General features: G+C 39.4%; 1 protein-coding gene across 20 annotated transcripts in view; it reads right to left on the minus strand.

Moving 5' to 3' along the window:
* The window catches only part of ESRRG (estrogen related receptor gamma), a 630,244-nt gene that overhangs the window by 170,833 nt on the left and 431,503 nt on the right, over window positions 1-27,908 (minus strand). For 17 of the 20 annotated variants that reach the window (XM_058701223.1, XM_058701230.1, XM_058701218.1 and 14 more), the window contains one exon: window positions 11,840-12,255. The exons of the other annotated variants lie outside the window; for them this stretch is intronic. In XM_058701223.1, coding sequence (XP_058557206.1) covers window positions 11,840-12,242 — 403 coding nt within the window. In that variant the 5' untranslated portion in view covers window positions 12,243-12,255. The remainder of the gene's footprint in view (window positions 1-11,839; window positions 12,256-27,908) is intronic. 20 annotated transcript variants of the gene reach the window in all.

A 27,908-nucleotide genomic window follows, 5' to 3' on the forward strand; every position in this document is an offset into this window, starting at 1 on the left:
TTCAAAAATAAACATTACAAACATCATTTAAAAAAATCCCGAGTAGCAAAATGAGAACCAACAGATAAAAATCAGGGAACTGAGACAGAAAACTGGTATGATAGAAGAACTGAGCCCTCAAACTTCATACGTAGGGGGTTTCTAAAAATGAATTAAAAAAACAGATCTTTTTAAGACATATTTCTGATTGTCTCCTTTTTAAAAAACCTTTACTATTAGAAACCTTTACTATTATCTAATCATAACTTTGGAAATATTCTTAATTTCCCGTTTTTATTTTATTTTATCAATGTTATAGAAAATTTTGCCCATGGACTAAAATCTCTTACGAAGAATTCAGTCTAAAATTATTTGATGCTTTAAAAACTTAAAAAATATGCAAGGCAGGGTAATGAGTAGTAAAGAGCACAGGATCATGGCTCATACTGTCTGAGATCCAGTTGTTTTGGGGCCATTATTTTTCTAAGCCTCAAATTCCACATATATAAATATGATAGTATAATAATATAATAGTAGTATCTACTTCTTTGGGATAATGGAAGAATTAATAGAACCATTAGTGTAAATCACTTAGAACAATGTGGCACATTGTAACAGTTGATATAGTCATTATGACAGACTAATGAATTTTTCATCTACTGTTAGTGGTAAAGGCATTGTGTGCAACTCAAGAGGCTGAAAACAACTATTTACATTGTTCACATATGTAATTATTTATGCACAGCCTAAGGAGGTAAAAGATTAGAACTTCAAATTCAGAAAGTATGTGAAACCCTTCAAAAATGTTTACACATTCACCTCACGCGCTCATCAGAAAAGAAAAGAAAAAAAGAAAAGAAAAGAAAAGAAAAGAGAAGAGAAAAGAGAAAAGAAAAAAGAAAAGAAAAGAAAAGAAAAGAAAAGAATTGCAGGATGGATGCAGAGAAATTGAAACCATGTGCACTGTCAGTGGGAGAGTAAAATGGTGCAGCCATTATGGGAAACCAGTCAGTATGAAGGTTTGTCACAAAATTAAAAGCAGAACTACCAGATGATCCAGAAATCCCACTTCTGGGTATCTATCTAAGAAATTGGAAACAAGATCTGAATGAGATATTTCTACCCCCGGGTTCACTGCAGCATTATTCACAACACCCAAGAGGCGGAAACAACCTATTGTCTTTTGATGGGGGAATGGAAAAAGCAAGAGTGGTATAGACATATAATGGAATATTATACAGCCTTTAAAAAGAAGCAAATACTGTCATATATTACAGCATGGATAACCCGAGGACATTCTGCTAACGGAAACAAGCCAATCACAGAAAGACAAATACTGCATGATTAGAATATAGGAGGTAAAAGTAGCCAAACTCACAGAAAGCACAAAAGTGGTTTCCAGGGGCTGGAAAGAGACGGGAATGGCGAGGGGAATGGGCAGTTGTTTAACTGGTGTAGAGTTTCAGTTTTACAGCATAAAAACATTTAAAGATTTGTTGCACAAAAATGTGCAGTTAACTAATACACTGCACACCTAAAAATGACTAAGATGGCAATTTTTATGTTCTGTGATTTTTATGTCACATGCATTTTTTATGTGTATGTTGTGTTGTGTGATTTTTACCACAATAAAAATAAAATAAATATTAAGAAATAAATAAATGCTTAAACATCATTCAAATGTAAACACTTTTAAAATTGTGTAAGTGAGTTGCAAGGACTAGGCCATTATTGAAGCCCATTATCAACAACTTCAAGAGAAAGTGGATTAATGCAGTGGGTACTCTTTACCACATCTAAGATATTATCTGAGTTTATCAAGTAATAGATCAGAAAAAGGAAACACTGCTCTGGGCTTGTTAACAGTAAAGGAGAAAGTTCTTTCTGACCCATGCCATGAAACCCTACCCCGCCATTCCTTACATCCCACCTCATAGCTTCAAAGACTTGAATTTTAACAAGTTACTGATGTCTCCCTTCCTCAGGACCCAGCAAATCATACTGCGACATATACTCTTACAACTAATTACCAACATGACCCACATTCACATCAATAGGAACCTGAGAGCATAGACCTTTCCTTGCTCATTCTTTGTTTGCCTTCCTACCTTTAGGGTGAACATTGTAATCTACTGGGGTTAGCAGTAACTAACTTTGAGTTTACGGGAGGAAGGGTCTTATCACATAATTACTTTAACATAGGCATTAAAGCGTGCATTCTGAAAAAATAAAGCACAAGGTATCATTCCTACTATAGCTACTGAGGCAATTCTAACAAGGCAATTTATCAGTTGGTTCCCTGAATAAAACAGCCTGATTTGTCAGGGCTTGGTTCTGGGTCACGGGAGAACAAGAATGGGAGAATGAAAGCTATTAGCATAGAAAGCGAAGCACTGATAGCTTTGCTGGGCAGTTTATCTAGTAATCAAAAAACAGCCTCCGGCCCTTCATCAAAAAACGGTCACCAGATAATTCTAGGGTGGTGGTGGGTCCTTCCAAAAGAAAGTCCACTGGTCTGTAGGCAAAGGATCTGCCACACCCCACTTCCTAAGAAGTCCATCACAAATATAAAATTCAACCACACTAAAAGACAGGAGAGCAAATGGAATTTTTACAGAATTAATTGGAACTGATCTTGGAGTGCCTCAGTCTTGAGCGTGTAAACTACACAAAGTCCTCCTCAGTCATTACCTGCCCAGAGGAGTGTTGGTGTGGAGTGCCGGGAGGCGTTTTAGATTTGACAAGTGGTAGGCTGCGGCAGGCTAAGAAAAGAAAAATACTCACCAACAGAGTGCCTAGAAGAAATGGCAATGCGCACGCTCCCTTTCCACAGGAGAGGGACTGACTCAGGAACAGGTTTGGGCGGCCCAGGTGGGTTGCCATGTTGAGATGTTGCCACGCTGGAACCAGAGACAGCACCAGGTCTCATGCCACAACCAGTACCCTTCCCACCATGCTGCTACCTCTGAGGACCCCAGCTCAGGTGAACCATGGGAAACTGACTGCATTATCTGAGGGCAGACAGTTTCAGTCAAGAAAAATAAGTTTACGAAAATAAATACAGGAGAGCATGGCCTCTTACGTATGCATGTACATGTAGAGATAATCCAGAATTACCTCCTTATTTTTTATGATTCTATCATGTAGGCCACGTCAAGGAGAATCAGTGGAGAATATATTAATATTACAGATACATCAGCACTTTAAAGTATGAAGACAGAGCTAAGTTTTTTTGTTTGTTTTAAAGTAGGCATTCAAGTCCCGCGCAGAACCCGGTGCAGGACCTGAACTCACAACCCTGAGATCAAGACCTGAAGTGAGATGATGGGTCAGACGCTAAACTGACTAAGCCACCCAGACGTCCCAGAAGATACAGCTAAGTTTAAAAAATTACTAAAACGCTTGTCCTTCTATTAATTACAATTATTGCACTTTTAAAAATTAGTGATACTATTATCACAAATGTCCTTTTCAATTTTTTATAGTTAATTACAAAAGATTAATGTTTATTTATTTTTTTAATATGGAATTTATTGTCAAATTGGTTTCCATCAAATATCCTTTTTTAAATAAGTAAAAATAAACATAATGTAACTTACCCGAGGAACATAAAACGCATACTATATCACTTCCCAACCACTGCGAAACAGCATAGACAGTAGAAAAGAGTGTCACTCATTTTGCAAATATATTGCTACGAAAGTGAATTTTGTTTGGCTAATGTGACTAAAATATCTCACTAATTTGACAGTAAACTATAGTTGGACATTTTACCATGTCATAAAAAGTTTCACTAAAAATTCGTTTCCTCCTGCCATTGGCATATACCCCTTACACCGGACAGGTTCTTATCCAGTGTCACTCAGCTGGTAAACTTACCCTGTGAATCAATAGCTAAAATGATACATCAATGTTAAATGACTTTCAAACTACAGTAACATAACGAAGTGTTTAAAAAACATGTAAATGACACCAGAGACGGTCATGTCACAAATTTGAGTTCCTAATATCTGAAGGACAAAAATATAGTAAGGATAGTTAAATGTTCTTCTATTTTCTTCTCTTTGATCAAAGATCAACCATGCAATTTAATCTCTGAAAATAATCAGTCTTATACAACTCAAGATCCAACTTTTTGTCAACTGCTCTGTTACTATGTTTTAATTTACATTGATTCCACTTTCTAATTCGCTAGCTAACACGCACAAATATGACACAGTGAACAGTGACAAGAGATTAGAAAAATGTGATCCTTGAAAAAATAAAAACATTCGGAAAACTGAGATAGTACACTTAAAAGATCATCATGATACAGAACTTGCTTTCAGTTTAAAATAATAGGTATGGAAAGTTGCCTAAAGAAGTCCTCTGGGTTGAAAATCCTAGGAGTCAATGTTGCCTACAAGAAGATAAATTGGGGTGTTTTGGTCTGGCAGTTACCCAGCAGTCAAATCGAGCCCCAGGCATATTTTTGTATGGCCCCAAGCTCAGAGTGGTTTTTATATTCTTAAACAGCTTAAAAAATAAAACAAAGCCAAGCAGAGTATGTGACAGAGAAGGCATGTGACCCACAGGTCCTAAAATATTTACTCTCTGGCTCTACAACAACTTGAGAAGTGATGACAATTTAGGTGCGTTCCTAAAAGTCAGAACAAACCACAGAAAAGAAATCACTACTCTTTTATCCCTAGAAGTGGGTTCATTAAGTCAAAAGTAAGAGAGATGAATCTGTAAATTATGCTTTTTCCTAAAAGATCCATTCACATAATATATATTCTCTACCAACACAGAAAGTCTGTAATATAAATTTTACTATTAAAATAAACATTGAAAGTTACAATTAAAATAGCCAGAGTATAATGATATCTCTCATTTATAATTTGGCAACATAAATGCATTTCTAAGAATCAGACAAAATTGGAATCAAATGCAAGAAAAAGTGGAAAAGTCACTTAAACTTTAACAAAAGCAAACTCTGAGCTAAAGCAAATGAATTGTACACAATATTTCTTCTGTAATATTAGTATCAATATTTAATTTAATACTACATCCAAACTGATAACCCCTGAGATTCTTCACGTCAATTTAAACATTTCCATATTATTTTGAGTTTTAATCTTAGAACATATTAGAGTTTTAAAGAGGTCATTTATAAACTGGGGTAAGTATTTTTCTTAAATACTATTTAAGTTAAATAGAGAATATTTTATATTTTCTTTTGCAAGGTTCAGATGATGCTCACTCAATTTGTAAGTCTCTTCTTCCTCCAGTGTTGCAAATATTCTCTTCTAAGACTAAAATAGCACAAATGGCAAAGAAAACGTGACACCCAGGAAAGATCCTCTAGGACTACGCCGCCTGCTTTGGGAAAGAGTCAGCAGTTCAGTATGGAAGAGAAGTAGGCACATCAGATCGACAGGCTATGCCCGCAGCGTTAGCAGATGGCTAGCAGGCAAACGCCTCATCTTTAATGCCCCACGTTTAAGGGGATATTTAGGCTCTTACCATGTCACCTTTAGAACCAGACCAAAAAAAAAAAAAAAACCTTCACCTGAAGGCCCTGGGCTTTAGAAGACTTCACAGTGCAGGGGGCCCTTCAACAGGCTAAAAGGAGAAGACCAGCTGGAGCCGACCCCCTTGTAGCCCATGATCCCCGGTAGCTGGGACTCTCAAATTCTGCGGCTAAATTGCCACAATCCCCTTCCAGGACCTGCATGGGCCACTCCCGTGGGTCCATCCTCTGGAAGGTGACCTGGACTGGACTGTTGGTGTGCACATTATGACACCCATGCAGTCTAGGGGTAACTGTTTGGAAGGGGTCAATGTGCCTTGGACATGTGAGCAAGGGTGTCCACGCTATGCACAGGACATAATAGGAGGTAGAGGGGAAGAGAGAAATGGCGTGGGTGTAGGCTAAGGACGGACCCTCTTTCTACTACCTCTTTCTGACACAAAATTCCTATGAGTCTAAGAATTCAAAATGCAAAGCTGGCCTCCCAGGCCATTATGAAGGTATGTTTGTCCAATAGAAGAAGAGAACATATGTCACTTAGCAGTTTGTTATCTCGATTTCTAAGCTTCTAAACATTTACACATATGTTACGTGGCTGACCGCCATAGTTCTGTCTCGGGTCCCACAAATGTCCAGAGGGAACTCAGTTCTTATCACGGTCACTCCTACATCTCATGCTGCAAGGACGTCCTGCTTCTTCATTCCTGAATCCCACATGTAAAGCTTAACTGGGAATCTGATATTTCACACAAGTCCCAGGACTCAGGGTCCTATTCTGATTTACCCAGTTTCCCATCCATTGACACAGGGGGAAAAAAAGGTAATTTATTGCCATAAAACTATACAAAACTCATCGAATTTCCAGTCAGCCCACTCAAATCCTCCTGGTGAAAAAGGGCACCATTGTCAAGAATGGCTTCAGGGAGACAGGGTTTATTATCATAGCATAAGGTAGATAGCTATGATCTGAGGAAGCCTACACATCCCAGTTCAGCATCAAGGACACACTTGTGCTGGAATATCTGAACCACCCAGTATTTGAGTATCCCAGTACACTGCCAGTATCAATCAAAATTCATAATTTATTGAGCACTTACTATGGGCCAGGTAATTGACAGACATTCTCTCCTTTAACCCTTCCTACCTGGGAAACAGAGGCACAGTGATGTTAAGGTCTCTCAGCTCTAAATGGCTGACACCTAGGCATGGTTTTATATGAACCCAAGACCTATGCTATAATGAATATCTTAAAAAACAAAACAAAACAAACCCAAAACCTGATTTTTTAAGTATACAATTTCCTTTTCATGAAGGTGTGGGGAAAACAAAAGGTCTTATCTCTAGCCCAGAAATGAGCAGCTGAAAGGGCCTTATTGGCCATATAACTATATACAAATACACACACACACACACACACACACACACACATATGTATATATATATGTACATATATCCTTGTAGAGAAACAAAGAGAAAGTTAGAACTTTGTATGTTAAATGATGAACTATGTATTGATATTGATATTTTGGGGGCATAGGAAGATATTTTTCTTCTCTTGCTTCCCTCACTAGACTCCGAGGAACACTCTTAACAGGAAGGTACACGCACCAAAAAATCTCCCACTCATTTATGAATCGGGACTAACACTGGAATTGAAAAGAAATCAGAATAATGATATCACACACACCATTAAAAAGCCCAGAAAATGGCAATGAGATCACAACTACCATGTTAACCCCATCAGGTGATAGGACTGTCGAAATCTTCTAAAAAGGTTTTTTGGTCAGCAGAAAACAAAAACAAAAACAAAAACACCTTGACTTTTCCCTAAGCGCTTACCTAGTTCAATGGTTGTTCAATGATAACTCGGAAGTAGTCAATAATTAAAACATGACTTTCTGGTTGGCTTTCCCTGAAATCTATGATTAATTGCCTTTCACAATTGGAATACCACATTTGTCTTTGAAGAGAACAATTCGCATTACTTTTCTTTTTTTTTTCATTAAAAAATTTTTTAATGTTTATTTTTGAGAGACAGTGAAAGAGTCAGAGTGTGAGTGGGGGAGGGGCAGAGAGAGAGAGACAGAATCTAAAGAAGGCTCCAGGCTCTGAGCTGTCAGCACTGAGCCCAACAAGGGGCTCGAACTCATGAGCAGTGAGATCATGACCTGAGCTGAAGTCGGACACTTAACCGAGTGAGCCACCCAGACGCCCCTCATTACTTTTCTTAAGGTGTGCTCCAGATATATGTGCTTTTGGCTTTAAATTTAAGAAGTAGTTTCCCCAACCTTCATAACTGATATTTATCAATATTGTATAACCAATCTTAAAAATAGATTATTACAACAAGAAATAAAGACTCTAAAGAGGTAATATTCCCCACAAATATGCTTTTGGGTGCACCTGTCACGTAGTCAAGTAACAAGAGCACCAGCAGGCGCTAGTGAGGAGGAAGCCACACTTACATAATGCCCTGATCTTAAGCGTTGTGAACAGTAGAAAGACTTGCTCTTAAAGGGAGTTGCATAATCTCTTCTCATTCCCTGAAGAGCTGTAGGGGAGGGAAGGGACAGACTCCTTTCTGCAAGGAGAGCTTGGCTGCAATGCTGCCTCAAGGCATGAGAATAGATTCCCGGCCCCTTCAGCATCAGAACAAGAATCTGTGATGAGAACAACAGATTTGGGCCCCTTTCAATGTCTTTGGAGTTCAGCTGCTATCACTATTTGGCCGCAGAAAGGAGGGGCTGTTCCAGTCTTCCTTACAATTACCACCCTAATTATTACATTATACTTTCACAATTTAATCCCTTTATTTGCCTCACTGCCTTTTTGGGGCTAAGTTAGCCCCACGGTGTGATGCCTGCTGATGTAGCTAGCAGGGTAGCCTAAGTGCCGCCCAGCTGCCAGCTACAAACACAGCCAGGTGGGCAAGTCCAGAGTGCTAATCTGGACAGTGACATCTCTGTCTCCTGCTCAAAATCCTTGAAAGTTGCTCTCTCCAATATGGAGTAAAACTGAGCACTATACATCAATGCCAAGAATCACCCTGTGCTTTGCTCTGTTAAGCTTTTGGTAGCATTTCAGCGTCCTAAGGAATAATCAGGCATAGAATTCCAATTGCTCTATTCCAGTTAATTGCACAGTAAATAACTAATGCAGAGCTACTAACATCTAAGCTATAGGATTTAAAGAAAAAAAAAAAACTGTCAGGAAACCGTTTCATAGTTGTTTTATCTTTTGAAAACATACTAAGAACCAAGGAGTTTAACCACCACCTGCCCCCTCCCCGCCCCCAGCCCATCCTAAAAATTTGTTACTCCCTCAAGGCAGAAGATGCTTGTAGAGGAATTCACCTCAAGGCACAAGTGTTTGAGAACTGAGGTTTAATAAAATGTTGGTAAAATGAAACTCCAGACAGCATGCTAGTGTCTGGCTCACAGTAGGTTCTCAGTAAATATTTGTTGAGTAAACGGGGGTGGTTTTCATGGTGAGAGCCTCTTGCTTATAGAAGCATACACAGCATTTGTTAATTTATCCCAAAATATTTGCTTATCTTTGTGTAGTTAATTCCAGAGCTGTATAAACTGGATAAACAAAATCAAGTCACTACCAGTTTGAATTTTTAGATACTCCGTAATGTAAGTATTCTAATACCTTTGGACAATGGCTACTAAGAACCCAAAGATTTGAAATGTGTTTTCATTCTCAAGTTTTACAATGTTAGTAAATAAACTGAAGATATTTTTCAGATGCACAAGAGTGGAAGCAAAACATTGTTTTTACTTACTTTACCTATGATTTCACATTTCATTTTATCCTTAAACATCCCATGAGGTAGGTATCAATGCCTTTGATTTATAGATGAGAAAAAAGAAAACAAAGATCCAGTGGATAAAGGGTTTTTGTAAGAAAATGCTAATAAGATATGGCAATGATGAACCCTAAAATATGAAGATACAGCCATGAAAATATTTAGGTTACTCGGGGCGCCTCGGTGGCTCAGTTGGTTACGCTTCCAACTTCAGCTCAGGTCATGATCTCACAGATCGTGAGTTTGAGCCCCAAGTTGGGTTCTGTGCTGACTGCTCAGCACCTGGAGCCTGCTTCAGATACTGTGTCTCCCTCTTTCTCTGTCCCTTCTCCACTTGCTCTCTGTCTCTCTCTGTCTCTCTCTCTCTCAAAAATAAATAAACGTTAAAAAAAAAAAATTAAAGTCTGATATAAAACAAAAAAAAAAAATTAGGTAATTCATATTTACTCCAAACTAACCTGACTTGTGTTCTTCAGTTAAAACTATGAAAGGTTATGAAAAAGTTAGGCTTAAATATCCACTCTATTATCTAAGAGTTAATGATGTCTCGAAAACCTGTGATCCTAAGTAAACAGCCACAAATCAAGGAAGCTATGGAATAGACACAGAAGTAAGGGAAATTGTAAAACCCAATCCACTAAGGACCTTTACTGAAATCTTCAGTGCAACTAACGGACAAGACTTGCCTCCCAGCTGCTCTAGAAAGAAAAGAAAAAAAAAAAAAAAAAGGTGGGAGATTACTGTATGTACAAATAAAGGGTTTCCTGATCACCTTTTGTTAAAAATTTAGAAGGATGAGAATTCAACAAACATAATCTCATCTGCACTTTAAAAATCAGTACATCACAAAGCTATTAAACTGATTTCAGTTACGTCCAAGAATGGGCCATTAGCAGACGATGGTCAGTCATTGGTGGTAATCAGCAGCCACATGGTAGACATCAAACTCGGCTGAGTATCAGAATCCCCTGGAAGATTGCTGGGCTCACCCCCACAGATTCCGATTGGGGTCATCTGGGATGAAGCTTTCAAATAAATTCCCAGGCGACAGTGATACCACTGGTCCACTAGAGATACGCTGAGAAACCATTTATTTATAGAACACAGCACAGGAGAGGGCAGCGATTCCTAAACTTGGCTTTACTTAAACATTAAGTGCGAAGCTTTCAGAAATCCCTCCTTTGCCCTTGCCACACCCAAAGCCAGTTAATTCAGAATTTGGGGGGACGAGGCCTGGCATCAGTATGTTTTCAGTCTCCGGATGATTCCAGTGAGCTGGCAAAGGTGAGAACCACTGATAAGTGGGAAGACATACATGTACCCAAAAAATGGCTGTCTTTTAAGAAGAAAACATTTTGGGGTGCCTGGGTGGCTCAATCAATTAAGCATCTGGACTCGATTTTGTCCCAGGTCACCATCCTGCGATTTCTGAGATTGAGCCCTGCATTGGGCTCTATGCTGACAGGGCAGAGCCTGTTTAGGATTCTCTCTCTCCCTCCTCTCTCCCCCCGCCCCCCTCCCTCAAAATAAATAAATAAACATTAAAAAAAAAAGAAAACATTTTGTAAGCCACTGAGAATAGAATCACTGATGAGCTGAGAATCCTCAACAGTTACTCTTTCTTTCCCCTATTTTCTTCATAAGTATATCACAAAGTACCTAAAAAAGTGAAAATTATAACTTCCTGTGAGAATATATATCTATGGCTTTTAATATGAGTGGAGCTCTGTATTTGTGGATTACTAGTTCAAATGAGCACATACAAATTTCCGCCATATTTTCCTACAATTATGTTGTTATTTATAAATCTGAAAGTCTATGAAGGTTCAGATGTGTCTTATATATGTGGGAGGTATATTTCATAATTAGGTATAATTTGGAAGACTTTCCATTACAAACTCATTAAAAAGGTGAGGAAAGTATATCCCACCATAGGGAAAGAAGGAAGGTTGGAGACAATTAAATTGTGTAGACTGGTGGTTCTCAAAGCATGGATCCTGGACCAGTATAATCAGCATCACCTGGTAATTTGTCAGAAATATAAATTCTTGCACTTCTACTCTAGATGTAATAAGTCAGAAACTCTGAGGGTAGGGTGACCTGTATTTTAACAAGATCTCAAGGTGATATTGGTACGCACTCAAGTTACCACTGCTCTAAAGTATCTATTATTTTCATGCCTCTGTAAGAAGAACCAAAGAGGTAAAAACACTATGGATCCAGTGTGTATTTGTTTAGTTGCAACACAGACCTCCATTGCTCTGATAACAGCTGTGTTTTTTAACACGTAGCTTAATATCATTCCATCATTAGGGCTTAATAGTGAAAGCAGAATTCTTAGGGGGCATATCTGGGGGAGTTTATTCTATAATCCCTCCACAAGCTTTTGTAATCTATTTCTATTTTGTACTCAAGACAGAATTGAGACTGGAAAACTTGATTATCAAGGATAAGAACTAAGAAAAACCAGCCAACCAACCACCAACCATCAACCTGAGGCTGGGCGAGAGTGGGGTGTTCCCAGGTGCAACACTAACCTTGAATCGTCCTCTTGAAGAATGCCTTGCAGGCTTCACATGATGCCACCCCGTAGTGGTACCCAGAAGCAATGTCACCACACACTAAACACAGTCTCTTGGGCATCGAGTTGAGCATGTATTCACACTTGGTCTGGGGATCTTCAACAATGGTGCTGGAGCAGTCGTCATACAGTTTTCTGACCGGCCCACTACCTCCTAGGATAGGAGCAGAAGGGTAGAGAGGTGGCGAGTCAAGTCCGTTCTGATGGCCATTCATGGTTGAACTGTAGCTCCCGCTGGCGTCTGAGGAGCCACCTGGGCTGTGGTGGTTGACGCTGTCCGTCAGGGAGGCCGGGCTGGAGGGTTCCGTCTTGATGAAGGACGAACAGCTGGAATCAATGTGTCGATCTTTGTTTGACATTCTGCAGAGAAGCCTGAGATGTAAGGAGATACAAACGGAGAGGGAGAAAGAGAGAGAGAGAGAGAGAGAGAGAGAGAGAAAAGGAGAGAGTGTTAAACATAGAAACCAAAACAGGTAGAAACAAAGAGAAGGTGAAAAAAATAGAGAGAAAGTGAAAGGGAAGGATGAAAGGAGGGGGAAAAAATAGAAGAATTCATATGTTAAAGACATTGCTCTTTGAGAGCACTGCCTAAGAGCTGGGACTACACATCATTCATTCCCTAGTCAATATCTCTTGTTCTACAAGAAGGTAATCAGCATAAGGGCATGACAGGGTTACATCAAAGTGCCCAGACAGGCCATAAACAAAACCTCTAACGGGTCCAATTCCTTTTATTTTACCTTTCTCCTGGAAAACCACTGTCAATACTCTAGATTCTAAATTTGCCGCGGAAGAGGAGTGATTTAAAAGTCTATATCATTTCCAAAATTGGATTTATCCTCACTCTATTTTTCCCTCCCATGTTCCCATGCTGCAATCATTTTATTATGAGCAGAATCAAACTTTTATTTTCAAGACCGAACAGATGATTCCTCAGCTCTGTAATTACAGTTTGTCAACATGCTTCCATAAGCATAACTGTGTCTCTTATTGATCTAAGACACATAGGGAATATATCCTCAATCACTTCGCTTCTTTATTTAAATCGCTCTATTTCATAGCCATTTAGCAATACAGAAAGACAGCAAGTATAAAATTCTAGCCAAGATGTACGGATAATTTCCTAGAGCCCACAAAACTTAGTGAAACGGTCACCAACACGGATTAATAAACATGTGTGTGTGTCTGTGTGATTTGCCATTGCTTAAGAGGTGAGTGAAGAAAAGCCATTTGAGCCTTCAGTACACCTGGGAGTCCATAAATCTGATACTTTGTATTATATTCAGCAAACTAGGAATGTATCAAATTTTGTCTTGAAAATTGAGATTTGGGATGCTCTCTTCCCCCCCCCTTCTTTTGGCCTTTTAACATCATACCTCCTAAAAGGAAATATGATGAGGCATCCAATCTGACAAATTATCTCTCTTATCTAGAAGAAACATATTTCCCCTCTTTCTTTGTTGGACCCATAAATGATTAAATTTCTGAAGAGGTAATTAGATGAGAAGATATAATTGGTCCTATTTTCTTTCCGATTAGCCATAGTGCAAAACCCCTTTTAGCAAAGTCTCTAAGAACATTTTGAGAGCCTGCCATAGAAAGAAGAGGTGACAGTTGAGAAGGGGACTTAGCTAATTGCTTCCCAGTGGAAAGTTGATTTATAGGAATCCCACAGGGTAATGGTCATTCACTAGAATTTGGGGGAGTAGTCACAATATAACCAACGGGATGCAATTATCTCCTCTACTATAAATCTAATGATATTTCATCACTGCCCAAATTTCATGTCCTCCTCCGCCCCCCTTCCCCCACTGTTCTGTTAATTCAAACTAAAAAAAAAAAAAAAAAAAAAATATATATATATATATATATATATATATATATATATATATATGATCTCCTATCGGGGAATGCTCACTTCACTGCTCCAAGAAGGCAGTCTCCAAAGCAGAGCATTAAGAGCAAATATTTGCCTCTTAAGTACGTTGCACACTGGAAATTTTGTTCTGCCTTCTAAAGTAAAACGGTATCAGGAGGTAAAGAAAGCAAACAGGAAGAAGAAATCCACAAAAATATCTTCGCACTTTCGCCCACCCACCCGTGTTGTCCTTTCGTCAAGAGCTAGTGAAAGAAAAAATATCCCCCTCACCAGCCTGAACTACGGCGTCCTCTTCCTTCCGCATCTGCTGCCTTGTACCCGTCACTGTTAATGAGCGCTGTAATTAATAGATCGCTCTCCTTGTCTCCCTGCTTGCACTCTGGGCTAAGCACTTTTCCTCGAGTCAACGTTTGAAAGAAAGCGGGTCGGCACTGACTTACAGCAGCCCTGCGAATTCCTTTTAATTTAGAGCACTTACCCCAGCACTTCACTTATTACCTTATAATTACCGGACGACTCGCACATACATTATGATCTTGGACTAGAGTTAGAAGTTATTAGGGTACTAAAACATGGTTGCTCCCCTTTCCTCTCTCTGGCACTGAATTTCTCACAGCTATGACAATTAACTCTTTCACCATCTGCCCTTAAGGCACCATTCTTTTCCTCCCCCTCCCCCCCCCTCCCCCCCCCCCCCCCCGTTTTTTTTGCAGAGGAGAGCAGCTTGATCACAAAACATCCCTAGTCTTCTCCAGGCCCTCTTTTCTGGGTCTCTTTTTTCTTGTACCATCTATGGTCAATTTCACCCCAATTTTCTTTCCCTCTGGCTCTTTCTCATGGACTTCTAAAATCCGCAGAACTCTTGATTAAGAAACAAGGCCAGGGGCTCCTGGGTGGCTCAGTCGGTTAAGTGTCTGACTTCAGCTCAGGTCGTGATCGCACACTTTGTGAGTTTGAGTCCTACACTGGGCTCGCTGATGTCAGTGCACAGCCCATTCAGATCCTCTGTCTTCCTCTCTCTCTGCCCCTCCCCCACTTGCACTCACTCTCTTTCTCAAAAATAAATAAACAAATTAAGAAGAAAAGACAGAAAGAAAGAACGAAAGACAGAAAGACAGAAAGACAGAAAGACAGAAAGAAAGAAAGAAAGAAAGAAAGAAAGAAAGAAAGAAAGAAAGAAAGAAAGAAAGAAAGAAAGAAAGGCCAAGAATTGCTTTCCCGTTTATGGAACAGTTATTTTCTAAGTCACCAAATGTTTATGTGTCAAATGCATGTTGTTAAAGCCCTGAAAAACAGGGAGTCTCCAGCCAGCTGTCTGGTCCAAAATCTCAACCCGTAACTTTGCAATTACCTGCATGGAAGCAAGCAGATTTGGAAGTTAAGTTGTCAGGGAAGTCTCTGGGCAGTGGCAATATCTCTTCCCACATAAGGTCTGGCTACTGCAGCAGTGAATGAAACTGATCAAACTGGATTGGTGCCTTAGGTTGTACCTGTTTCTTTTCAGACAATGAGCTCCTGCCTTAATTAGTATCTTTTGCCCAGTGGAAGTTATAATAGTCAGAGTTGCCATTTATCAAGTGCTTATTATGTGGCAGGCACTGGCCTGAGCACCTTACTAATATCACCTCATTTAAGCCTCAGGACAACCTTATGAGGGAGATATCCCTCTTCAGGCAACAGAGCCTCAGACATCACACAATCTCCTGAAAGTCATACAGCTAGGAAATGGGAATTCCAGGATTGGAACTCAGGTCCGATGCCAAAGTCCAGTGCAGAAATGTCTTGAAGTTGGGGAGCCTGGGTGGCTCAGTCGGAGCATCCAGACTCCTGATTTTGGCTTAGGACATGATCCCAGCATTGTGGGATCCCTGCATCAGGCTCTGTGCTCAGCATGGAGCCTGCTTGCGATTCTCTCTCTCCCTCTCTCTCTCTAAAAAAGAAAAAAGAAAAATAATTGAAGACAAAGAAGTGTCTTGAAGCCAACAGACTTCTTGAAGGTGTTCACAGATTTTTTTTTTTTAAAGCCAAGCAAGCAGGGGTAGGAAGTGGTGCACATGGAGACCCACTATACCCACAGCTCACCTATGAGCAGAGACGGCCGAGATGGCCACCCCACCGGCTAGAGGTCTGCTGTAATCGAGTCACCCTTTCCAGTGTTGGGAGTGACACCTCAGCAGAACCTCCGAAAGAACACAGTTGTCTCCTAATTACTACTTAGCTCATTACATCGAACACTTCCTAGACACCATTACATTATACCCTAAAACTACAGTGGGTCTTAATTCTCTTCCTCTCTGTCTCTGAAATTCTACAGCTCTATTATTCAAGCCTGAAATATTCACAACTATCTATAAATTCAATTGTCAGCTGGTGGGTTTTATTCTAGACTTCACTTCAATCTAAAATTAGAGGCACTAAAATTCACATTAACTCTAAGAGGAATGTAGTGAATAAGACTTTATTTCAAAAGAACACCTTTTTGTCAGAAAGAGCCATTTTCAAGATGATGGCTTTATCTGTAGCCAAAGAGAATAAGCCCAATTCCACATTGTGCTGTTAATGCAGGAATTTTAGGTCACATTGGATTAATAAAAATCTAAATTTAGTTAAGAATTATGAATAGAAATAACGTGGGTAGAAATTGTGGGAAATGTTTATTTTAAAGCCTCAGTACAGTTGCTTTTACTTTATTATTTTAAGAGGAACAATGAGAAGCGCAAGGGAGACAAGAGACTTCCCAGAAGACTTCTGAGGGAACGTCCTGAGAATAAACCGGAAGAAGAAATAGCTATGTCAAGACTAACATTGTCTTTTTTGTGTAAGAAACTGAGTTTGAGGGATTTAACAGCCTTCCTGAGGTCTGGGTAAGTCCAGTCCTTTATTACACATGTTTAATATGGTTTGAAATATAGTCTCAATAATTCTTTCTTTTTAAGTTTATTTATGTATTTATTTTGAGAGAGAGAGACAGAGAGCAAGCAGGGGAGGGGCAGAGAGAAGGGGAGAAAGAATCCGAAGCAGGCTCTGCCTTGTTAGTGCAGAGTCCGACATGGGGCTCGATCCCACAAACCCCGAGATCATGACCTGAGCTGAAATCAAGAATCGGATGCTTAACAGACTGAGCCACCCAGGCGCCCCTAGTGTCAATAATTCTGATGATCACGCTTCCAAAAGGACCCTGGTGCCTCGCCTTGCCCAAGAGTCAGGAAGGGTAAAATTTACCTTTGGTGCTAGATATTAACGATAAGGCAAATGCAACTTCTTATTCGCTGGACTATTTCAAAGTGTAATTTTTGAAAGTTAATTAACTGTGTTAGATGTGTGCATGTATAGAGAGAAAGAAAGAATAAGAATCAATTAAAGTGGTTGCTGTAGGGGGAAACAAGAAGATAATCTGTAAGTTAATATTCAATTTATATTATAATTACCGGGCTTAATTGTTTTCAGAGATCCTACCTAGATACAGGTAAATGTGTGACCTTGAATGAATTGCCATGAGTTGGAATTTCCACATGCTTACACAGATGCCCAACCATGGTGGTCTGCATTCCACAGAAGCTTAGCCAATACTTTTGTTTAAATGCTGGTATATCAATAATGTCCTATAGTCATATAGAACATACACATCTCATCAACAGATAAGTTCTTAAACAGCTATATTTCATCCTTTACATATTATACAAACTCAAAATTATTTGCTGCTTTATTTCCCTACTTAAAAAAAATGGTGCATGAAATTCTCATAAAGAACATATTATGTGCAGGTTTTGTCTGGATTTCCTGGCTGTTATACTAAGACAAGGTTTTTTTTTGAAACGTTTATTATATCCATACCAAGGACAGACACCTTAATAAGCTGAAAAAATGCCAGCTAAAGACATCACTATTTTATTTTCTTCCTTGTCATCCTTAAGAGCCCCAGAGGGTACCCATCTGCATTATAAACTCCACTTTATCAATTTGTATCCAAACATTTTAGGAAAGCACACTGAAGCCAGCAAGCTCACAAGTTCACAAATGCACAGAGAAATACGAAGAGAGTGCCCTTAGCTTTCTTACTGAATCACAGAATTTCAGGGTTTGAAAGGAAGGTTTTCAAATCCTGACACCTAAACACTTCCTATTCAAAATAGGCATGAATCTATGAGGACTGGTCAGTTTTCTACCTTCTGAAAACATCAGATTAAAGATTTAAGTATTTTTATTTAAATTTAAAGAACAAAATATTAAAAATATATATATCAGCCTATAGGCTTTTTTGTTTTGTTTTAATGTACATAGAAGGAAACTTCCAAGACTTATGCCAAGCTTCCAAGTCGAAAGTCCTAGGCTTCAGAATCCATGACCCCAGCAGCTCCCTTAGCAGCCTGAGTTACAGCTTCAAGCATGCTACTCTACAATGAGCTTTTTTTTTTCTTTTCCTGCTTCAACTAATTGCACTCTCGTAAAGTGGCAAAATGTGAATCACTTAGTAACAAAATGGGCACCAGCTGCTATTGTCAGAGAACGGTGATGCTGAAGAAAGGGAAAGCAACCGAATGAAGTGTCATGTCAGAAATCAACGGTGCAACGTGTGATTTGAGAAAACATGACTACTTTACAGAGACAGGGTGTCATTATGGCATCACAGTAATACGATGCTTTGACAACTACTGGGTCTAACATATCATCATTGCATTAAGGTACACTGGCTTAGTTGGGAAAGGAAAAGAAAGGATTTTTTCTTTTAATAAGAAATATCTTAAGGCCTGCCTGGTTAACCTAACGAAAAGAGATCATTAATTGTAAAGGAAGAATTGTAAATCCTGACCCACAATGCTCAGAAAGATTAAAACACACATGCACATATATGCACACACACTTCTGTATAATTTTAGACCTTCTTTAATAAACCTTGATGCCCATCTCATGGAACAGATTTCTGCGTAACAGGGTCACATCATCTAGTAATGGTGATTCTTTGAATAAATAACTTGTGCATTTAGTCTAAAAGAACTTACTCCATCAAGAACAAGAGTAAGCAAACAGCTTTCTGTGGAGCTCCTATCAGCTTGAATTGCTGATAGGAGATGTGGCTAAGCAGTGTGGGGACATGAAGCCAGCTCCCTAAAATATGATCAGGGCCCCCTTTAAAGCCAAAAGCTCCCCTAATTCTGTAAGAGGCTGTATACTACACCAAAAAAAAAAAAAAAACTGTCAGAATTTCAGACAATAAATGAGAGACTTTTAATTCATTTCTACATACTCATTGAAAAGAAAACATACCATTAAATAAAATCTTGGAAAGAAGAAAAGAACCCTGTGAAAACAACTGCATCCCTAATGACAAAACCAAGACCTAGAAGGATCTCGCAGAAATGCTACCTGCTTTTGGGGTGCTAGAGCTCAATGATCCCCTCTTTTTCAATTTTGATCTGACACCACGTTGGTTTGACCATCCTGGTTTAGGCCTTGAAATCCCATGTCCCGGAACCCCTTCAGTCCCTGGTTAACGAGGATGGTTGGCTATGCAATGTGACAGGACTACAGAACCTCATACCTCCACCTGCGTTATACCGAAAACAAAGGAAGGGAAATGGAGAATATTCATTTTCAGCAATGAAGGCCGAGAAAGTTGGTTAGAGAAATGCACCAATAAGTATAAGCGTGTGCAGCCTGACAAGACTGGGGTGCTGTAAGCATGTGTATTAGAAAGTAACCATACACCGCGTCCCATCTCAGTGGTGGAGGCCACTGCTGATCACCTTGTTAAGTTATCTGGACTATTTTAGATGTAGGAAATTGCAGTAGCTTCAATTTGTATTGCCAGGTGATTTCTGGTGCTTCCTGGTTGATAAACTTTATTAATGGGAAAAGAAATGGTCCTGTGATATCACAATGTGTTGCACATTATGATTGTTGACAGTTTCTGTGTTTAAGGATTCGATCTGATGCAGAGGCGCTTAGTAGTGTAATTTATCCTTAGCTTGTTTTCTTGGACCTATTTCAATCTAGGGGTGAACATCCCTTGTTTATAGCTCTGAATACAGTAAGTGAGCTATAGGCAAATCAATAAAACTGTTAAATGCATAATAATGTTGGGTAATTGCATACATGATGTTTTGCATAATTAACTGAGCTTTTCTTTAATATAATGGGCACTCACGTAATATAGAGTAGCTATAAGTCTATAAAATATACACAGTTTATATGAACCATGATTCTGCTTAAAACTCTGGCTAATCATCTACATCGGCTTTGAAGGGAGAGCTCTCCTCCACTGCCAAGTCCAAATCAATTCTTATGACATTACTTTATAACTAACATGATATTTAACTGATGATGGCTATTAGCTATTATACAGATTGCATTCAAGAAGTGTAACAGTAGGGGGAAAATACCATTTAGTTTAAACAAACTTCTGCCGTGTAATCAATATTATTGAGGCAAATTAAGTGTTTTAACAAGTGTGTATATTTACCCTAATGCAGCTTAATTAACTATATCCTCACAACTGCCCAACTCCATGACACCTATGGATGTTAAAAGAGAATCTCAAGAAATGCCTAGTCAGAAATTCAAATGCACGACAAGCACAACAGAAGCACAATCAAGGACAATTGTGACCCCTACAAATATTTCTTACCTTATGCAAGTTACACTCCTAGGACCAAAAGCCCTAAGGACCGGAAGGGCTTTAGAATAGTATCCCCTTCTGTCAACCCACTTGGGTAGCAAATGGGTCACTAATCCCAGGGTAGAGGGAAAGAGCTCTGGGCAGGAGGTGGGAGACCACTGATAGAAAGGAAGGTTAGTATGGGGTAAAAACTACATGAGATAAATCATCAAAATGAAGCTTACGATATATGCTGAATGTAACATTTATTCGGTCTTGGAGATTTACTACGCCATGAGGAGACCTCCTTCGCAGTAAGCTTTCCAGAGAAAAGAAATAGTCTCCTACTTCTACAAATCTCTGGTCTTTCAAACAGAAATATGGATCAATAAAGTTTGCTTGTGTTCAGACAATTCCGTTTTCAAGCAGTCAAGGAGCACACTGAAGAGGAAAAGCAGACACAACAGGAGGGGACTGACAGCTAAATGGAGGCCTTCTCACGGCATCTCACTAGAGGAGAAATAAACAGACATTCAACTCATAGAAAGTCTATGCACTGATCTTTACAAATTACAATCGAATATAGACGCTTTACACACACAGACTCCAGTGATGGAGTTCACAAATCAAATCCAGGTCAATGAGAGCTCAGGCTGACTGAATTTTCCTTTCCTGTTCTCTTTGCTACACTGAAATAGCAAAATAGGAATGTTACCAGGCGTTGAGGCAAAAAATACTGAGATCGTGGTCTTGATGTCACCCTTTACTCATTAAGAAAATGTTTTGCAAAAGCAATTACAATGACCAACAAACCTGCTGCCTCCACAGAGATAGGCCAGTTCACTTGCAGTGGAACTTGAAAACATACCCTAAAACTGGGTGAGTCGCAGTGGTGAGAAAATTTAAATGCTGAAAAGGAATCAGTGTCGAAATAAAGGTTGCTGTGAGCACCTATGAACATCTCTACGCTAGTGGGAGATTCATAGCACAACCAGAGATAATAAACCACATCATTCCCTCTTGGACAAGTGGTTAAACTATATTTATACTTTTAACTTAATAGCTTAGTCTGCAGTAGTTAACATCTGGATGCAAATGCAGCTGGTCCTGGGTGATCTATGACAGCAGCAGAGGTTATGATTATATTCAGTTGGTATCAGGTGTTGTTCAGCTGCAGCAGGAGAGTAGGGGGAGGCAGGGAGGAGGAGAAATCGCTAATTATTAATCCTAAATCTTCCTCTGCCCTCCTTTTTTAAACATTTCAATGAGCTAGCTGCTTGAAGAGAAAGTGAAGCTGAAACACAAGGACACCATTCGCAGGTAAAGGAAAATAACATACATACACACATATATTTAATTCAAGCCATGGAAACGACGAAGATTTTGCTCTGTGGCAGAATGGGTTTTGTAAAAAGGGATTTATGCGGCAGTGAGAGGCATCCAGTGAAGCCAAGGAAAGCCATCCACCGGCCCCAAGCCCAGATAGGAAGGACTTGCTTGGTGTTTGTCATTCAAAGATCCAAAAACAAACATGCAGAGAAACATTCCTAAATCTTCTTTGCAATTCTGAAAAATGGATTAAAAAAAATTTTTTTTAACATTTATTCATTTTTGAGAGACAGAGACAGAGTGCGTGGTGGGGTGCAGAGAGAGAGGAAGACACAGAATCCAAAGCAGGCTCCAGGCTGTCAGCACAGAGCCCAATGAGGAGCTCGAACTCACGAAAAACGGATTAAAAAAAAATTTTTTTTTAACATTTATTCATTTTTGAGAGACAGAGACAGAGTGCGTGGTGGGGTGCAGAGAGAGAGGGAGACACAGAATCCAAAGCAGGCTCCAGGCTGTCAGCACAGAGCCCAATGAGGAGCTCGAACTCACGAAAAACGGATTAAAAAAAAAAATTTTTTTAACATTTATTCATTTTTGAGAGACAGAGACAGAGTGCGTGGTGGGGTGCAGAGAGAGAGGGAGACACAGAATCCAAAGCAGGCTCCAGGCTGTCAGCACAGAGCCCAATGAGCTCGAACTCACGAAAAACGGATTAAAAAAAAAAATTTTTTTAACATTTATTCATTTTTGAGAGACAGAGACAGAGTGCGTGGTGGGGTGCAGAGAGAGAGGGAGACACAGAATCCAAAGCAGGCTCCAGGCTGTCAGCACAGAGCCCAATGAGGAGCTCGAACTCACGAACCGCGAGATCATGACCTGATCTCAAGTCAGAGGCTTAACCGACTGGGCCACCCAGGGGTCCCTAAAAGTTGTCTTAAAAAGTACTACACCAGGGTTCCCACAGCTTGCATGTCTTCTTTCCTCTTTCTCAGGGACTCGAGGATGTAGGAAACGTGGGTTCCAGCTCCAGGCCTGGCACCGTGTGACCTGAGACAAGGCACTGCTCCACTCTGACCTTCAGTGTCTTCGCTCGCTAAACAAGAGGGCTCACCTACAGGTTTTCTAAAGTAACTTCCGCCATTTTGTAAAAATCATATTTTACTCAAATAAAAACCACACTGGCCTGTGAGTCAGATTAGACCCGAGAGGATGGGCTGCTGAACTAATGCACACTCCCTATACTTCCTTTTCTTCGGCTGCTGCTGGGCTCGCATACCGCTCAGGGCCACGGCATTATACGGGCGCGCATGCGCGTGTGTGTTGCAGAAGCAATAATTACAGAAACAACTTGCTACGTAGCAGTGAAACTACAGCAACGACATTCAACTGAGGAATCATTCCCAGTGGGCTACAAAAGGACAAACAGAGCAGTGATAATTTGGGGGGAGCTGGGGAGCAGGACTCTTGGTTTTTCCTAGAATTGGTTCTCTTTTTGCTCATTACATTTTTGGTGGGAGGCGTTGGCGGAAAGGGGCAATTCCCGGCAATCAGTGTTTAAGTGAATGTTTGTCCCAGTGTGTGACACCACGCTGTCAGCAAGCAGCAGGGCGCCGCTGAGTTGTTACTACATTTGATTTGACTGCCAGTAGGAAGCTTCATTTCTACCAACTGTTAGTTGCTAGCGCAAAGAATCTTCTCTTCATTTCTGGAGTGATTTTTTTTCCCCTCTCTTCCATTTCCTTTTCCTTGCTATGTGGTCAGGCCAAATGCCACGTGGGTTTCTAAGACAAAACCTGAGTACTTGTCTCCTGAGCTTGAGACGGGAGGACGTGGAGATAAAGGGTCCATGCAATTTGTTCAATATTTCTAGTCTCTCATTTAGAGTCTGCATTTTAATTCTGATTTCCTAGCTCATCACAAGGTCAACCCAGAGACAGCAATACTCCTTCTGCCACACTGTGGTCACATCTTTTTACTTGGTGGGGTTTATTTTAGCCAATGGAGCAGCCTTTATTAACGAAAGGAAGGAAGGGAAGGAAGGAAGGAAGGAAGGAAGGAAGGAAGGAAGGAAGGAAGGAAGGAAGGAAGGAAGGAAGGAAGGAAGGGTGTTGTCATTCACCTTCTCATGAAATATTGTTGAAATCATTGCTATTTTTGGTGACTGCTCTGACGATTTCTACAATTTTTCTTATTTGGTTAATTTTACTACAGCACATGGAAGCCTCTCCCCTTAAAAATAATAAAATAATGATTTAGGTAATTATGATTCTCAAATAGTGCCTCTGACAACAACTTCCGACAATGAAAAGCATCTTTAGAAACAACAAAAGCATATGCAGGAGTAACAAGGGTAGGGAAAAAAAAAAAAAGAAGAAGAAAAATCCCTCAGAGATATTAAGAAAATTCAGGCTGAATGGAAAAGTAATTAACACTAAAGAGCTAAAACTGTAATTAAGAAAATTTTCATTAAGGGGAAGCAGGTGAGTCTGCTTTTCTAAATATGACAAGGTGCTGTGTAAAAATAAAATAGAAGCAGGTTTCGGTGAGTGGAGCAGGAAAGCCATGTCTTTAACCAGATCAAATTCTCGAAATTGGCTGTCAAGACAGGATTGTTGTGATTTATACCCGTCTATCAAGTGCACGAACGGGAGAGACAGAGAGAACAGAGGCAAGCTGCTGTCGCTTCCATTCGCAAAGAACTTTTAATTTCCACAGCACCATCTGTTACCAAATCTAATTCACATTCCCCCTTAATCTGGTTTAGTTCCATAATACTAATTCTTCCCCAACCCCTATGAACACAACCACTAAAGAAAAAAAAAAAAAAAGGAAAAAAAAAAGGCTTTGGCTCTTGGTGAGTGAGAAATTGAATATTATAGAGTTAAGGTGTTAAGGCTCCGGTGACTTAAGCGAAGCATGCTCTTCTCCATTAAAATGTATTCTTGGTAAAGGGATTTGTTTTCAGCCAATGCAGAGATATGAAATTGTTCATATTTGGGGTAAAAAAAAATGCTGATATAAAAGTAGGCTGGGGACATGAAAGCAGAGGTTGTCATAAAATACAATTGTTGTCAAGTTTAGTCACTTTCAGAACTGGCTATAAAATCACTTTGTCATGGTTTTCACATAGAGAAAGCCTGAAATTGTATTTTTGTTAAGGAAACTCGAGAGAGTGATGTATATATATATTCAGAAAGAGTAGAGCAGGGCAGGGGAAACACCTAGGAGAAATGGAAATGGAAAAAAATCATATACAATTTAAAATAAAGAGATGTCTATTGGTAAATGCGCAGTCACCTCCCTCGATCTAAGATTCTATTAGCACATACTTTTGATCCACCATCATTTTCACTCTCAGCCAATATAATAACTGGCATTCACAATAATGAGGTTGTGAAGCTATAAAATTATAAAGTGCTTTCTGCATCAGAGAAAGATTAAACTATGCTCAGTAAAGATTTAGTGTTAAATGTATTTTATTGCTTTCTAAGTCTGTGAAAATTTGTTATCTCTAAAGGCAATAGTACGTAAAGATCCACAGGCAAACAAGACAAAACGAGAAGAGATACTGTTTGAACACCAGGGTGCGAAGTTTTGATTACACGTTTAATCAACTGGCTCACTACCTAACTCCAATGAACATTAGAAGAATCATCCTTTGGTTCTCTAAGCCAGTAGTGTAGAACACTAGCTGGGTTCCATGATAACAATTCCTCAGTTTCAGTAAATAACTGGAGACAGTGTGATGAAAATAATTATTTTCATAAGAGTCGTGATTATCACCCATAAATACATTTTGTAGAGAAGACTTCAAAATGTAAAGTCCACCACTAAACTGATATTAGCTTAACACTTAATTTAAAAAACCTGGGGGCACTGAGTGACTTAGTTAAGTGTCTGATTCTTGGTTTTGGCTCAGGTCATGATCTCATGGTTTGTGAGTTCAAGCCCCACACTGGGCTCTGACCCGGCAGTGTGGAGCCTGCTTGGGATTCTCTCTCTCTCCCTCTTCTCTCTGCCTCTTCCCCGCTCGCTCTCTCGCTCTCTCTCAAATAAACAAACTTAAAAAAAAAATCCTAGGTCTGTTATTTAAAGATAAATACTTTCAGGAAACAATCTCTCATTTTACTGATGGAATCATCTAATTAACTAGGTATACAGGTATTTTCAACTATTTGCTACAACCGAAGCCAAATTTTTAAGTGATATGTGAGATTATAAAAGGATAAACTGTTCACAGCATTGTAATAAACAAAAAAATCTTGAGACCACAATAAATATGCTTATACACTCATGAACATCTATATACATCACCTATAAAAACATCAATGGGTGTCATAACAAATATAAGTGATTGAAGATTATCAAGATGATAAAATATAAGACAACACTGTTAATGTTCTCAATATTCATTAAGGAATATGCTAACTCTGATATCCCTGTTATATATCGCAATTTGTATTGTATGATTTTAGAGCTATAAATTAAAGCTATACAGTTATACATTATTACAGCTATAAATTAAAGAAACATTTTTATTTTCTTCACACTCGTAAGAATGGCTAAAATTCCTAAGCGACACCACCTAATACTTGGGAGGATTTAGAGCAACTGCAACTCACGTAACATCGCTGGGAGGGGATAAAATGGTGCAACCTTTTTGGAAAAAAAAATCTGGAAGTTTCTTATAAAGTTAAAGAGATACCATATCACAACAATTCACTCCTAGATATTTACTAAGAATGAAAACACATGTCCACAAAAAAGAACTGTCCACGAATGTGTAATCACAGCTTTATTCATTATGGCCCTAAGCTGAAAACAAATCAAATGTCTGTCATCGATGAATACATAAACTGTGATATTATAGAAGCAACCAAATCCTGGTCAACAGTAAAAAAAGAAATGAACTGTGGTAAATGCAACATGGCTAAACATCAAAGACATCCTGGTGAGCAAAACCAAGGTAGATACAAAAGAGTACATACTCTCAGATTCTGCTCACGAGAAGTTCTAGAACAGGCAGAACTGATCTGTAGGGATGGAAACCACCAGGGCTCTCTGGGGCAATGGGTGGGGAATAACTAATGGGAGGGAGGCACAAGGAAACCAGTGGTTGTGCGTGCTAGACGGATAACATTTGTCAAAACTTATCTAACTGTGCATGGAAAATATCCATTTTGTTGTATTTTTTATCGTATAAAGTTGATCCAAAAATTTTTTTATTTTTTTTATTTTTTATTTTTTTAATGTTTATTTATTTTTGAGACAGAGAGAGACAGAGCATGAATGGGGAAGGGTCAGAGAGAGAGGGAGACACAGAATCTGAAACAGGCTCCAGGCTCTGAGCTGTCAGCCCAGAGCCTGACGTGGGGCTCGAACTCACAGACCGCTAGATCATGACCTGAGCCAAAGTCGGATGCTTAACCGACTAAGCCACCCAGGCGCCCCCCCAAAATTTTTTTTAAACAGGAGGTTAAAACTCAGTAACTTTGTAACACCAGAAGTTTCCACTGATTCCCATGTCCTAAACCAGGTCTTGAATCACCACATCCAGTAATTTGTCATCAATGCCTAGTTCTATATCTCATTTATACACAAGAACACAGTGGATCAGGGAAGGGAGATAGATAACTTATTCAAGGACACCCAAAATTAGAGGTGGAACCTAGTCCAAATTCCAGGTCTCTATCTCTTAGGCCAAATCTTTCTCTAACTTACTAATAAGGCAAAAGATGAAATCAAAATTAGACCCAAAGTGAAAGATATTGTACTGATCACAATGACAGACACCTTCCTGTATTCTGTTTTTACAAGCTTGTAAAATATTTGGGGGCACCTGGCTGGCTCAACATGTGACTGTTGATCTTGGGGTCATGAATCCAAGCTCCACGTTGGGCCTAGAGCTTACTTAAAAAAATAAAAACCAAATAAATAAAAGCTTACAAAATATTTTTCACTCTAAACACAAAATAATTCTGTGCATTCCTGAGGTCACACACCTGACTTCATTCCTGTCTTCCCCCCAAAACATGGCCCATGATAAAAGGGCCTTAGCAAGTATGCAACGTAGGAGTGCTAATGTGCTAATATGCCCTTGTTAAGTCAGTCAAGGTGGGCTTTGAAAAAAATGTTCTTTTGGTTTGGTTTTGTGTTTGTGACAAGGAAGCGGGTGTTATGGGAGACGGAATAAAGGGAAAAAATGAGAATTTAAGAAGTGGA

This window comes from Neofelis nebulosa, chromosome 15 (genome assembly GCF_028018385.1).
Source record: "Neofelis nebulosa isolate mNeoNeb1 chromosome 15, mNeoNeb1.pri, whole genome shotgun sequence".
Taxonomy (NCBI): Eukaryota; Metazoa; Chordata; class Mammalia; order Carnivora; family Felidae; genus Neofelis; species Neofelis nebulosa.